The sequence below is a fragment of the Montipora capricornis genome, chromosome 6, assembly GCF_036669925.1.
Source record: "Montipora capricornis isolate CH-2021 chromosome 6, ASM3666992v2, whole genome shotgun sequence".
In the NCBI taxonomy this organism is placed as follows: Eukaryota; Metazoa; Cnidaria; class Anthozoa; order Scleractinia; family Acroporidae; genus Montipora; species Montipora capricornis.
In genome coordinates, this window is record NC_090888.1 from 27932891 (window position 1) to 27947890 (window position 15000).

Consider the following 15000-nt stretch of genomic DNA (forward strand, 5'->3'; position numbering starts at 1 on the left):
TGACAGCGCTGAAATGACTGAAATAGGACCCGGCGATATCAATCAATGAAAATCGATCATTGATTGCAATCAATATAATCAATATTAATCCATTGATTATTCTTGATTGGTTCAACCAATCAATAAAAATAGACATTTCAGCTTCACTACGCATCAGACAGAGCACATAATGAGCCATTAGGTTTATTTTGCATGTCTTGGCCGAGCACCAGAGTACAATAAATAAGTACATACAAGCCATATAAAGCTAAACACTGTCTTCTAAATTCCTCCAATAATACCTAACGAAATAACAAGAGCTGGGCAACCACTAACAAGACCTCGTGGTTAGACGGGGGCCAGAAAAAACCTGCCTAAAAACCCCGTAGGGAAAAAAAAAAGACAGGAAATCTGGGTAGGAACCAGGCCCAAGCTCAGCAGCCCATCCTACGAGGCGAAAAAATAACAACAACTACAACAACAACAAGAATAAATTGTAGTGAGTGGTGTCGGCCTAGAATGATTGCCCACGTGCAATCCCAAGCTTAAGGTTACTTCCCACCTTCGCGGGTGCCCTTCGGCAAAAACATTGTACGCGCGCCAGTTTGAATAAAACCCCAACAAACTATATATCATTAGAAAGGTTAATAAATGTACTTGACGAAGAAAATACAATTTTAGCGAAGTTTGGAATGATTTCCGTACAGGTCCCTACTTCATTATGCATGCAGAATAAATTAATTATTCATTCGCGCTATTGTTTTGTAGAACAATACGTATACCCAAGAGAACCGAATATATACATGGGTAATTTGTACTTACGGGATGAATAAAAACGGATCTCATTTTTTCTCTCCCTCCCTCTCTCTCTTCTTTCCCTTCATCGCCCACACCGTTACTCATTTTTATCCCAGCTTTCCCCTTTCTATCCCTTCGTGTTGTTCTTATTTCCAGATCCCGCTCGGCTTTTTCTGCCATTTTATCCCATGATATGTCACTCGCAGCTTGCCTTGAACTCCGACCCACTGTAAACCTCTGGATTACTTGTCCCTGTTCTTTACCACTGAGCTAATGTGTCAAGTTGCTAATTTACACCTTGAAAATGATATTTATTTTGAATTCTGGCTGACTATTTACATAACAATGATACGTAATTATATACACGTGCCGCGCCGAGCACCTACAATCGAACTTACACTTGTAGGTTACCGTTAAGAGATCCCTGTTTTACTACTCTTGAAACAACCCCTCCTTTAATAATGCTAACCGTAACCCTAATTACGACTAAAGGCACTGTTTAGGCTTAAGGTTAGTCCCTGTGATAGTTTTAGGTTTTCCAGTATTGCTGTGAACTGTGACCTGCTTTTCCTTCATGACCCGTGCGTGCGGCACACTTATAAGTTCACTGCGTGGAAGAGTATACCACGCTTAAAGTCTGATTGGTGCATCTTTCATGGGAAACTTTCATGCACGAGTTCATTGCAATTAACATCGTTTCATATTTCCCTTCTTTTGAAGCAAACTTGTGTCTTCGTAATAATCAAGATGGCTACCGAAGTAAAAGGGTCACAGCAATGGGAGATTTGATCATTTGGAAATTGTCCCTACTTTAATTTATAGCCTTTCCAGAGTTGTGCATAGAGTGGTGCAAAGAAAACAATTTACTTTCGTCTTCCGTGTCCAAAACATGTGTGAAAACGCAGTCAGTTGGTAAAGACAAAGTGCCGCATCGGGAGATGAATCTGTTTCGCGATGCTCAAGAAAAAACTGCAATGGATAGCCTTCAATCCGCCAGAACACATATTAATTTTCTGACCGTAAACGTTCCTTGAAAAAATATTAACCCTAGCGACCTGTTGCCGGAAAGTTTACAACTGCCTACAAGACAAGGGCTAACATCATCTCACCGCAGTTAACCATCGCCTAAACTTCGTCGACCCAGACAAACTAGCCCACAGCAGGGCATTGAAAAGGCATGATGGGGAGTGAAACGAAGTATGCCTCGTACGGGAACATCCATGGATCTCTACCAGAGCTATTTACTTGGAAGTATCATTGAGCATATTGCCGATCTCTACAAAGAGCGATAAATCGTAAAATCCCTCTAAATGCACCGTTCGTGATCCTAAATATAGGAAAGGAAGAAAATATACACTTTGCAGTGTCTCGGCGAATTTTTCAGCAGACAGGAAGAACAATTTCACGATGAAAAGAGCAGGTAGCCATTACATTTCTTATGACAGTATCTTTATTTGGTTTGTTTGTTATGTTTGCGAATCTGAACCCTATTACAACGATTGCTTGAGACTCCACTTCTTGCGCTTATTCTAAAACTGAAAAATGGATAAAATTGCAGGAAAAGTGCCGAAATTGCAGGAAAAACTGTTCGATTTTTCGTATTTCAGACAGAAGTTCGACCGGCTTTTTTATGGACTTAGAAAGAAAATCTCTAAAAAGAAAGAACAAAGCGCTACAGTCCCAAAGGACGTCTATTGTTATCGCTATTGTTTTCTTGAAACAAAGGAGTGTATGCATAATGAAGTAGGGACCTGTGCGGAAATCTTGCCCGAAGTTTTCTTTCAGGAAGTGTCAGAACCCAGTAAGGCGTGAAGCGACCGAGGGTTCTTCTATAGAATTTATCGGCTATCGGATTCCAAAGTACGAGCAAAATGGCTGCACAGTCTTATTCACAAGGCATCAATCAACAAAAGTGTGCCGGGCTTTTTGGATATTCTGATTGGTTGTCTAGATATCCACATCTAAAGTTGGAGTAGCTAAAAATGTGCGAGACGTGTTGCGTAAATGGACGCCACGCGAAAAATATGTTAAACATCAAAATTTCCCGACATACTTTTGTTTGTCATTATCTCTGGAATGTTCTGGCGAAATTTCACGACAATCCGCCGAATCTGCATACCCTATAAATTCGGTCAAAGTGGATGTATTCCTCCCAAGATTATATGCGAGATTTCGCTTGTAAAGGTTCGTAGACAATTCACGCCACGCCTGGAGATTATCTCGCCTGATAAAACCGCAAACCAATGGAACAACAGGACCTCCTAGCGTCTGTGACAATAGATCAAGATTTCCCGGGAAAAGGATCGCATTGCAACACGTTTTTTATATCGCTCAGTAGAGTGAAATTCAGGACGTAGACGCACTACAATGGGCAAAGACACCAAAGCCAAAGGCAAAACCCGTGCCAAAAAGGTCAAAGGCGGAAAACGTGCCCCTGAAAAACAAGACGTTACTAACGAATCGACAGACAGCTTAAGAAATGCCCTTATTGCTGAAATGAGTTCCCTTGGGTAGGTTTCATGATTTCATTATTTGAAAATTACGCTTCGAGGCGATTGCTTATGTTTTTGTATCAAGGCTAGCAAATGTATTGTAAAGGAACCTCGTTTTACCCTTATGTATGACAAATTTAGGTTTTATCAGAGGCAAAAATTTAGGTTAGATCTTTCTTTGGCAAAATGGAGATATTTCTTCCGTCTTTGGGCATGGCTTTTTTTTTCTTTTCTTTACCCAAGGACTTTTTTCTGCTTTTGATTTTTCCATAGAGTTATTAGCGTGAACAGCTTCCACATGGGAATTTTGTCAAGTACGTGATGTAAATAAAAATATGCCAATAACATGAATACGAACGATGAGCTTTTGCCGCGAAAATTTCCCCAAGGGGTCTCGCCCGTTGACAAGATTATGACACCTTCGTAGTTTAATCACTTTTTTTGAAAATAAGTTTTTTCTAAATAACTCGGCCGCTTTTTGAGATTTTTAACATTTGCCTTTTGTAAACGCTAGATAAAATGACTGACTTAACTTTTGTCAAATAAAAAAGAAAACGATTTTTTTGGCATCTGAAGGTGGGAAGTAACCTTAAATACTCACACGCAATTACCCATAATCCAACTGCATTAAAGGACCCAGGCCCACGGCCTGCTGCTCCCGTGCCGCAGAAATATTTAATTTCAGGCTAATTCGTAGCGACTCAATCGCCAGAAATTTCATATTTCAGCTTCACTACGCAACAGACAGAGCACATAATGAGCCATTAGGTTTATTTTGCATGTCTTGGCCTAGCACCAGAGTACAATAAATAAGTAATCTAATAGAAGACAAGGAAAGGGCTTGAAAAATGGACGCTCGAAACTAAAATCCTAAAATCCTAAAGACTTAGAGACTGAAATGCTAGAAGTGATGTTGTCCTTTACATATCCATCCTTGGCTGAAACACTCTTCCACCGCCCGTGTCTCTGAAAAACACGCTCGCCCATGCCACTATTGGCAGCCCTGGTAGCTCCCCCTGACCTCCTTGTCTAAGCTGATCAGTTTTACTCTTTTCAACCTTGATTGTCATATAGCCTTCATGAAACGTAATATAACCTCTTCCGACCTAAAAAAAACCCGCATGACATAGAACATAAAGACAAATATTCCTCAACTGTAGAGTATTAGATAAATCAGCGGCAGAAATAATATCTTTGATAATTTCCATGGAGAAGTTCTTTCCTATGACACCTTTTAGCTCCTAGAATTCTTTTAGCTGCCTCCCTCACCCTATTAACTAGGGGATTATCCGTAGGGGATACAAGACCACCTGATTCGTGTTCCCACTTAATACTATAAAACGCGGTGTCCACATAACAGCTCGATCTAGTAGACTCTAAAACATATTGTTAATAAACAGCTACGTGCATAGGATTAGCAGGAAAGTAACAAAGTTCATGCTTGCTTAACGCAAATTCCTTCCATCTCCTGAACACTCTGTCATACATGTTAACCGACGCAGGAGCTCTTGCTGACATAATAGTCGTCTGAAGCCTGGCACTAAGGGACTGTAAGTCAGGATCCTTGAAAGCCCAGGTTTCACTCTAGAGGCCATTCTGACAAACGTCTACATAAGAGACACAAAGCAAAAAAAAAAACAAAAACAAAAACAAACAAACAAACAAAAATCAGAAGTAGCAAGAACAACATTGAGTACATTCAATTCAACGAAACGAAAAACAAGCCACTTCTAAGGAGAAAAAACAAAAAAACAAATATATAACAACACGCTAACAAATAATGACAAAATGAACTCCAACCAGGAGTAACTACAGACTCCAACCAATGGGTGCAAAAGATCCCTAACGCTAGTGACACTTGAGGCAACAGCCACTCTCATCAGTGCAAAAGCCTGATAGAAAAATCCTCTCTGGCAAGTTGAAACTAATGCGCAGAGCGACAACTATGAAGGACAACTCTCTTGCCCCAAACAAGTCATTCTTAGCTTTTCCTCTCACAAAGAGTTGCTTGAATTTAGGAAGCACAACCCAATCGTGAACAATCGTGTTCAAATGTTTACCGTCGTCACTACACAGCAACGGCCAAAAATACGAAGACTTCCACAAAGGAATAACAAGTGTCCCCTCAGCTTTAAACACTCTTAAATGAGTAAGTAATAACCCTGGCAATCTACGAAACTGGAGGGAGAGTCCAGTTGTTCTCAAAATGCCAGTTCTGTAAAAAAGCATCAACAGCTTCAGTCCCTGGTTGATAGAATCTGGAAATAAAACGGGAAAGCTTCGCATTATAACCACATGCGAATCTGTCAATAGTGTGCGGTCCCCATCGAAAATCTAGCATATGGAAAACATTGTCATTCAAAGTATAATCATCAAAGTCAATAATCCTACTTAAATGGTCCGCCTCAGAATTTGAACTTCTAGGAATCCACTTCATCTCCAGTGAAATTCCAAAACTAACACAAACATGAAATAGGCGAAGAGCTAAACCCTGAAGTTCAGGAACCTTGCTACCAGAGTGAATGATGCTAACAACGTTTGTATTATCAGTAAACCATGCAATGTGCGTACCGCGGAGACTTGGAGCAAAACTAATCAAAGCTAATTCTACAGTCCTAAGCTCCCTCCATGTTGAGCTTTTTCTTCTTTTAGCAGATGACCAATTTTGGTGAAAAACTTTGCCTTCATTCTGGATAAAAGATCGACAGGCATGGTCTAACGCATTTGAGTAAACAAATTTGCTGGTATACACGGAAGTAACCAAGGAGAGCGACAATTGACAGAATCCACATTTTGATTCCAAAACACTAACTCTGCACAAGCTTCCTTAGAAAATTCAAAGGTAGAATTCCAAGACAATCTCGTATTTACAACGTACAGCATACAACGACCTTGTCATGATCCTAGTTTTATCACCTACAAAAGGCGTTGAGGTACAACCTCCCTTGAGAACAAATCAACACCCTATTCTATATTCAGTGACGGAAATAAAGCCTTGATTAGTGTCCAATACACAGATTATATTCTGAATTGGTTCCCATAGGGACTTGTCTTCATTAACAACGAAAGCAATTTAAAGCAAATCTGCATTAACCGTCAAACTGTTGATCTTTGCTTGAATTCTGTTCACGCCACCTCCTATACCATCATCGAGAAAAATTACTATAGGTATGCATTTACATCTCCACGAGGTTACTACAGGCTTCAACAACTTAGTAACCAAATACGGAGCGGACGACAAACCGAACGGCAAAACCGCGAATTGAAAATACTTCAAGACCCCGTCGCTAAAATCCCAGGCGAAGGCCAAAAATCTTCTGTGGCCAGGAAAAATTTCCATGTGGTGATACCCAGATTTGAGATCGAATTTGAATATATAATAACCTTTAGACGTAACTTTAAGAGCTACTGACAGGTCTTCACACCTGAACTTTTGTTTGAAAATGTACAAGTTGACATGTCTCAGATCTAAAATAAAGTATCTTTTTTTGCTCTATTTAGGCAGCATACAAATTATTTGTTCTTGTGACATTATAATTGATGAGTATCTGAGTATAGCCACGTGTTGTGATCATTATAGAAACACAAGACTTGATTTGGTTTTTGTACTGCAATTTACCGTTAGATGTTGTTTTTAGATCCCGGTTTCCATCATTGTCAACCTCAAATAAAAAAAAAGAACATTTCTCTCTCTTTTGATATTAACTAATCAAGAGGTTCTCATTGAACGTAGCTGTGTGCCACCTTGACCTGGGGACTGAAGGACGTAGAAATTACCAGTTACATTGTAATAACATGTTCTTGTTTAGAGACAATCAAACATTTTAGTGATTAGTAAGCTTTTAAACAGTTGTGGAAATGCTACAAATTCCAAACATTCGATTTGCATGTAATAACATGAGCATAGCAAATACAGTTTAGTGAAGGGTTTTTTAATTCATATGGTGCGTTTTATTGAAAATAAATGACAAATTTCATAATCAATAAGAATCAACAATTAATAATAATCAATGAAAATCAACAAAATCGATACTCACTTAACTTTTAGTCATTGATTTTTATTGATTTCCAATACCAATCAATTAATTGTTATTGATTTTTATTGATTTTTATTGATTTTGTTGATTATTGATTACCATTGATTGATATCGCCGGGAATAGGAGAGTGTGGCACAACATGTTATACGATACTCCAAATTCAACAAGAAATAAACGACGTGAAAAATCTCGAAAATTCCGCTCCACGCTAAAAAGTAATTGAATACATGACAAAATGACCCACACCCGCTGTGCAAAGTAGTTTGGGAAGAGGCTCCGATCCTCCTTAGATCATGGGGAAACATAAGGAAGAGAAGAAGGAGAAGAGAGAAAACCACAAGCACAAAAGCAAGCATGAAAGGAGAACTAGTAGGTATGTTTGGGTTATTGACCAAGTGTGAGGTCAAGATGGCTGGATATTGGCCGAATTCTTTTTTTGCGTGTTTATTAACCGAGACGTAGTCGAGGTCCATAAACTCGCAAAAAAGAACGAGGACAATGTCCAGCCATCTTGACCGAACAAGCTTGGTCAATAAACTATTTATTATATGGCTTTCGGGGAAATTTTTCTTGCGGGACGCGGCGGGTAGTTCCCAGCGGACAAGAGAGCTCCATTTCGTCCGCTCGGGTAGCCAATCACAGCTCAGGATTTGATGGCATTTTGCCTGCTCACGGAGCTAGCCGTATAATAAAATACTCATATTTCGATCAGGCGTGCGGTCATGTGGCTACAGCTCTTGTGTCTGATGTTTTGTTTTATTTCATTGGTGACGATACATCGCAGTAAAGTTCGATCTATGACCCTAATTGTGACTTTGCCTTGTACGTGGGTCCTGGACAGCCGCAAGAGGTGGCTAAAAGACCGGCCGCGTTTCTACAGAAGGTCCCGATCAAATTATTCCATACTGGACTCAGTCGTAGGTCGTTTATGTTAATTCAAGAGAGCTCGGTTCGCCTGGAAAACATGCTGATGGAAATAGGTACTACCGACGCTCTCTGACAAATCCATTAAAGAGCAATGGTCACTCTGATGGTAGAAAGCCTCTTTTCCCGCATGAGGTAGGACTACCCGATGCCAATTAGTAGCTGGAATATGGGATACGACGTGCATCTTGTGTTAATGAGGTTCAAAAGAATATGTATCGTGGCCAGTTTCACTACTATACAGGTCCTAAAAGCTACTACCCTGACAAAGAGATAGATGCTAGCCCTCCACCAAACTCACAGGTTATGTACCTTGAGATAGCAATGGAGAGATCATCCTTGGATGACAAGCAACAACTGTAGATTTGCGAGTTTGCTACTACCTTTGGAAAGAGTACGAGACAGCACACCGTACCAGACAAAAGCAAAGAAGACATGCACTGGTCATTTGCCATATCAAATATCGTTTGGTGCACAGCCGCGAGAGCCAGGCTCTACAGTTCAAACTGCCTGCTTGCTTGGTGGACCAAATCTTGCAGAAAACCACGGGCCGCATAATCACCTTCAGTAAGAAGTGTTGTTCTCTGCGAAAGAGGTGCTTGCTGTAAAATATGCTTGACGACGAGAACAATTTAACTTTTTTCTCAAGACCTACTCGTGAAGACCCGAAAGGGAATAGAACTGGAGTTTCCTTTAGACACGGTTGACCGTTCTTTTGATAGACAATAGCAACTCTGAGGACTCCTTCGTGTTTAAAGAGGCACACAGGGACAACAATAACTCCCCTCATGCCATTGTCAACCGAGTGGACACTGAGATTACTACGGAAGCGTCTGGTGGAAAACGTTACAATCTTCTTCAAAGAGAAGTAGATCGAATTGAGCGTGTGTTGCAAGGAGGATGCGACACTGACGTAGAAAGCGACAATGAGCCCACGCCCTACAGCACAAGGATGGGAAAATCTGCCATGCGACTCAGGCTGTAGTAGGGACCTTGATAGAAACATGCAGATAACTGAGTTAATGCCATGTTCGAAAGATCTGCTCTGCTAAGGTCAACGCCGGGTTGGTCGCCCCCTGGGTCACTACAAACGATGTCTGTAAACATACTTAAAGAAGGCTACGATAAGCCCTTACTCACGGGAATCCACAGCAGGAAACTGAAACGCTTGGGGAGCCAGCGTTAGTCATGGAGCTCTGCAGACTGCTGAAGACAATAGAAACATTCAGTCAACAGCAAGAAGAGCCAGTCAAGAGTGAGGGCAGTCACGCCATCTACCTTTCGCGACAAATGCGGAAAGGACTGCCACTCCAGAGTGGGCCTCAAGGAAGTGCAAACAGACTAACTGAATATCTTATGCTGTACCATATAATCATCTTTCGAGATGGACGGATGCTAAGAAGAAATTAGTTGCCATGCGGTATGTTTATTAGTGCGTGCTGTTAATTTTTGTATGCCAGAACTCTAAGAGCGTTTTGCGCGGCGAACTCATATTCAAAATCTTTCTCTTCACCATTGAAAACAGATACGTGTGGACTGGGGAAAGTCAGAGCGAGAGAGTAATACTTCAGTATCACTTCTCTTAGGATATGAATATTCGGTGATTCCTTAAGGCTTTGTTTTAGTTTTCTGAATAAAACAATGGAAGATGAATCATGAATATCGGAAAAAACAAATTGGTAATTAATCATGAATCATTGGGATAAGAAAGGCAGGAATCTCGATTATCGAGAGTATAATGATTCCGCTTACACCCCCATATAAGGCTAATGGGCTTACTGAGATCGACACATTAGAAACTGGTCACTCATGCGAAAATCTTTCATCGAGTATTCACGGCCATTGACCGCGACCGCATCACGTCACGATTAATATTTGTTAAGGACGGTGTTAAGGACCACGCTGAAAAAAAGTAGATCACTGAAAGCGCTACTGGGGTAGCCACGCAAAAATTTGAAATAATTAGCCTTGAATCTCAACACAAATGCTGAAGATTTCCGTAAAATACGCTTTTAAATACAGAAATAAAAATCTTAAAACTGGTAAATGGTAACACAAAAACCTTTTTTGGTGTGTTGTTAATATTAAAATCGTTGCAACAGCACTGACAGCCTACCTCTAGTTCAGTTAAAATACTGTCTAAACAGCTTTTGCTCACAACCAGAAACTAATGACGTGTTGAATAGGTTTGCCCCTTCCATTTCATAATGTAAAAGGCTGGGGTAGCCGCGCGTTTTCAAAGATTATTGATCTTTTCTGAAAACGTTTTGCGATGCCTGTTACATTTTTTCCTGTGACCGCCCCAGTAAGTACCGAATCATGCGGCAAAATAACATTTCTGCAAGAAAAATATTAAAATATGCAGTGCTGTCGCGGATTCGCCAGTAAGTGGATAGCGACGCAAGCTAGGAGGAAATTTTTCCTCCCGACATTTTCAAACCGGGTTTTCAAAGAGTATTCGAACCATTTCTAAGTGGCCACCAAAATGTTCCCATATTCTAAAGAGTTTCAAAGCGTTTCAAAGTTCCAGGAATTGTTTCAAATATTCTGAGAAACAGATCGGCTTTAGTCATGGGAATTTGTACAACTTTCATTCGCTTTCAAGCTCCGCGAAAACGTGGCTTTCTACACGAAGCGGGATTTTCTCCGTCAACATCGATACCTCTTTGATGGTCGAAGTCCTTCCAAATCAAAAGAGCCTCGATTTCGATTACTTGAAATCGAGGCAAATGCAGTGATATATATACATATATACATCTGGCACAGGCAACCCAGTCAAGCACGAAACCGAAATGAGTCTGCTGCGAAGCCACTAAAGATTACTACAAAATACTCTCGCTTCAATAAAAACTATAAGATATACAGTAAGATTATAAAACAGCACAATGCTAAAATGAATTTAATTAGGTGCCTCTACGTAAATCGAGTAAAGCGTTGAAACATATAAATGTTAAAAACAGTTAAAATCTTGGTAGTTCCTAAGCAGCGACTGGATGGACTGTGCGCTAAAATCGAGTTCCTTGAAATAAGAGTCCTTCTTAACTTTGCGATAAACCAGAAAAACTGTTAACTGGCCTGAAAAATAGGACGAGACGGTGTTCTAAAGAATAACGCCTCTAAAGCTAATAGAGGAATACTAATACTAAACAATTATTGGATGAAGTTGAGTGTGATATCATGAATTATCAAAACTGAGGTCTGTGTTATCTGCCGAAGCCGAAGGGTGAGGCAGACAACACAGACACGAGGTTTTGATAATTCATGATATCATGCGAAAACCGAATTCAATAATTGTTTTATTATACATTTGTCACATAATTCATCCTAAGAAGCAGAAGCGAAGCGATCAGCCATTTTGTTTATGAGGAGAAAACTCCAAGGGGCTTAGTAACTAGGCAGACGTTGAACTTGACATGATAAATGCAATATCTGCAGCAGATATTGCATTTATCGTGTCAAGTTCACAAGCTATTGTGAATTGATTGAATGCTCTCGACCAATCAGATTTTTCATAGTGAGTCTGATGTATAATAATAACAATACGTACAAATCGATGATTAAATTACAAATGGATCGAACGGCTTGCCTCCAGTAATAACTTGTTCAGAAAGCTGGGCCATTTTTTTGTTAAAAGAAACTAGTTTATTTGTCGTAATCGCAATGTATTTTTCTAATTCATTTTGTTTCGTCTACGAGGGTAACAAGATGAAATGGGGTCTTTTTTCATCATTTATTCTACCAAAGGTAGCCCAAGCTCCTTTGGGAACCGTCAACTTGACGTTGCGTAACAGCGTTATTGTAAGAGTTTGTATGGCACCGGATTATAACTATCGTACAAAATAGTTCAAAGTAAGGGAAAAAATAATGAAATCGACTAACCTGTCCTGTTGTTTGTATAACTTGTGTTTTTTTTCTTGGTTTCGGAGTGATGACGGGTAGGGCACTCGACATTTTGACAGTTTCCGATTTGTATACTGTCCATTTTTTTCACCTGTAAACAACGTTTTTAAGCTTTCATCGAAGACAGAAGAGAAACTCGGAATCTTTAAGTTTAGGCGGCCATGTTTGTTTACTTCTCGTAACGCATGCTGTCGCGCGAGAAATTGCGCGAAATTTAAATTAATTTTGTTTATCACTTAGCGCCTCCGTAGAGCAGTAGGAAGGCTTAAGGGAATCTCAGACAGGAAAATCGCCCCAATTACTGCAGGTATTTATGTTTCGTGTGGCATGTTGTATTAGTTTGTTCTTCTCAAACTTTCGATTGCTTTAAGTTGACTGTGGCTACCTCTAAATTCGAATGATTATCGCTTCAATTGTCTATTATGAGATTATCATAAAATTGTCAAAATGTGGATTAGGTATTAGTTGAGGAACCTATTTATTGTTGCTTCAACCATTTGCCATGCTTGGCGTTCCATAGCAAGCCTTTATGGTAAGAACGGGGTAACCTTCGGGGTAAGCTCTGCACGTCATGGACAAGATACTAGGAATTTATTTTACCTAAGTTTTAGGCTGCATGGGTAAAGATGCGTTGCAGTGCTATTGAATGCGGTATATTTACGTGCTCCCCATAGATAGATAAAACAAAATCAGACAATAAAACATTCTCTTTCTTTCAACAGGAGAGAGCGTTGAAAATCATGGAGGAGATGAATGTGCGAGAACGTACTTTAACTGTGAATAAGAGCCGTTCGTGTCGGGACATCCCATGCTGTCTGATATTCGTTCTTTTCTGGGCTGGAATGGTTACTATAGCAAGTGTAGCTCTTCAACGGGGAGACCCCCTTCGCTTGTACCACGGTTTTGACTCGTATGGAAACGTGTGCGGGAGAAAGGAAAACCCAAACATTCCTAACGTGACCTTGTCAGGCATGGACATGAGCGACCGGCCGTACCTTTTGTATTTTGACCTAACAAAGACAAAACTGGGAAAATTATTTGTAAATCCCTTGTTAAATAAAGTGAGCCCTGAAGTGCGGGAAGAGTTTAAGTCATCCTTGGCCAACGATGATTTCCAAATTAATGAGGATAGATTAGCACTCATGATCTGTGTTAAACGCTGTCCGGATCGCTTCATGCTCACAGCCGAGCAATTCAGAAAGTATATGGAAGAAACAGGAGCCAGCGTTTGCACCTACAACACGGTAATCACTGCGAAAACGGAGCAAGACACGCTACTGGGATCCTGTCCGCCCTTTGTTCTACCAACCACGCCTATGCTGAACCGATGTGTCCCACTGCTTGGTGTAGCTAGTAAGAAACTCAAGGTTGTGGGTGATCTTCTAAAGAGGATTGACACAGAAATTTTTGGATTTTCAAGGAAAATGATCTCTGATGTTCACAACAGTTGGAAACATCTAGTGATAATTTCCCTTCTCGCGTTTGTGCTCAGTTTTTTCATGATGCTGTGCTTGGGATTGGTAGCTCAGATAACAACCTATGTCATTGGCCTAGTAATGCTGTGCGCATCTATTTTTTTCACCTGTTGGATGTGGTACGTGTACTATGTCGAACGGACCAACAGTACTGACATCTCTGTCGAGCTTGGACTTCCATCTTACGAAGGCAGTGAAAACACATTGCTGACGATAGCAATTATTACAACTTGTGTTGCTTCTATTATCATTTGCATGATTTTATTCCTGCGTAAGTCCATCGCTCTGATGGTGGCATTCTTCAAGGAAGTAGGAGTTGCTATGGCAACTATACCATCCATGCTTGTGGTGCCACCTTTATCTTTGGTCTGTATCCTTGGTTTGGTGTGTGCTTGGCTTATTATTTCAACATATATCTACACTGCTTCAAAACCAGTTGCTACCGCTTTCGGTACTGCAGTCTACACTCAACCGCCCTACACAACATACGTATGGGTTTACTACGTCATTGGCCTATTCTGGGGAGTACAGTTTCTCCTTGCTGCGCTAGAAATGACCTTAGCTGGAGCCTTTGCCGATTACTATGCGGTCGATGAAGAAGCAATGCTATCCCTTCCACTGTTGAAATCATTCTGGCGTATGATCCGTTACCATCTGGGATCTTTAGCGTTTGGATCGTTGATCTTAGCAATTGCAAAACTCTTAAGGTACATTATCAAGCTCATCACCAGAGAGGCACAAAGGAACTCAAACCATTCTTTAGTCGCTAAGTTCATTAGCAAGTGTTTCCGATGTTGCATTTGGTGCTTGGAGAAATTCTTAAACTTTTTCAACCGTAACGTCTATATCCAGATTGCTGCACAAGGAGACTCTTTCTGCAGTGCAACAAAGAACGTATTCAACATCTTACGACAAAATCCAACACACTTTATCGTGATCAGCTCTATCGGCAGATTCTTTCTTTTTCTTGCAAAGCTGGTTGTTGTCATTCTCAGCTTTGTGGCTGGGTATTACTTTTTGCGATTGTTCCACTGCGATCACATATACGAGATAACTGTTCCGGTGGTGATAGGTAGTGTTATCGCTTACGTTATTGCCTATGTTTTCTTCTATGTGTTCAAAATTGGCGTGGATACGTTTGTTGTATGTTACTGTTTCGAGAAGAGCTTCAGCAATCAGATGAACGGTGAGGCAAGCAAAGAAATGCAGATGATAAGGAAAGCAATATCAAAAAATAAGGTATGTTGATTAAGTTAATTATATGAATTTTTTTTCTCCTTCCCTTGTTTCCATGATTATGACTATGAAGCTGTAACTGTGGCAGCTTTTTAGGTCAACAATCGAGTTTTGCAATTGTTTACCAGAGCGCTGCAAGAAATCGAAACCAGGCCAGT

At 40.3% G+C, this 15000-nt stretch overlaps 1 protein-coding gene across 2 annotated transcripts in view; it reads left to right on the forward strand.

Moving 5' to 3' along the window:
• LOC138051899 (choline transporter-like protein 1) overlaps positions 1-15000 on the forward strand; it is an 18258-nt gene that overhangs the window by 1412 nt on the left and 1846 nt on the right. For both annotated transcript variants that reach the window (XM_068898194.1, XM_068898195.1), the window contains exons 3-4: positions 12372-12438; positions 12854-14845. In XM_068898194.1, the coding sequence (XP_068754295.1) occupies positions 12872-14845 (1974 nt within the window). In that variant the 5' untranslated portion in view covers positions 12372-12438; positions 12854-12871. The remainder of the gene's footprint in view (positions 1-12371; positions 12439-12853; positions 14846-15000) is intronic.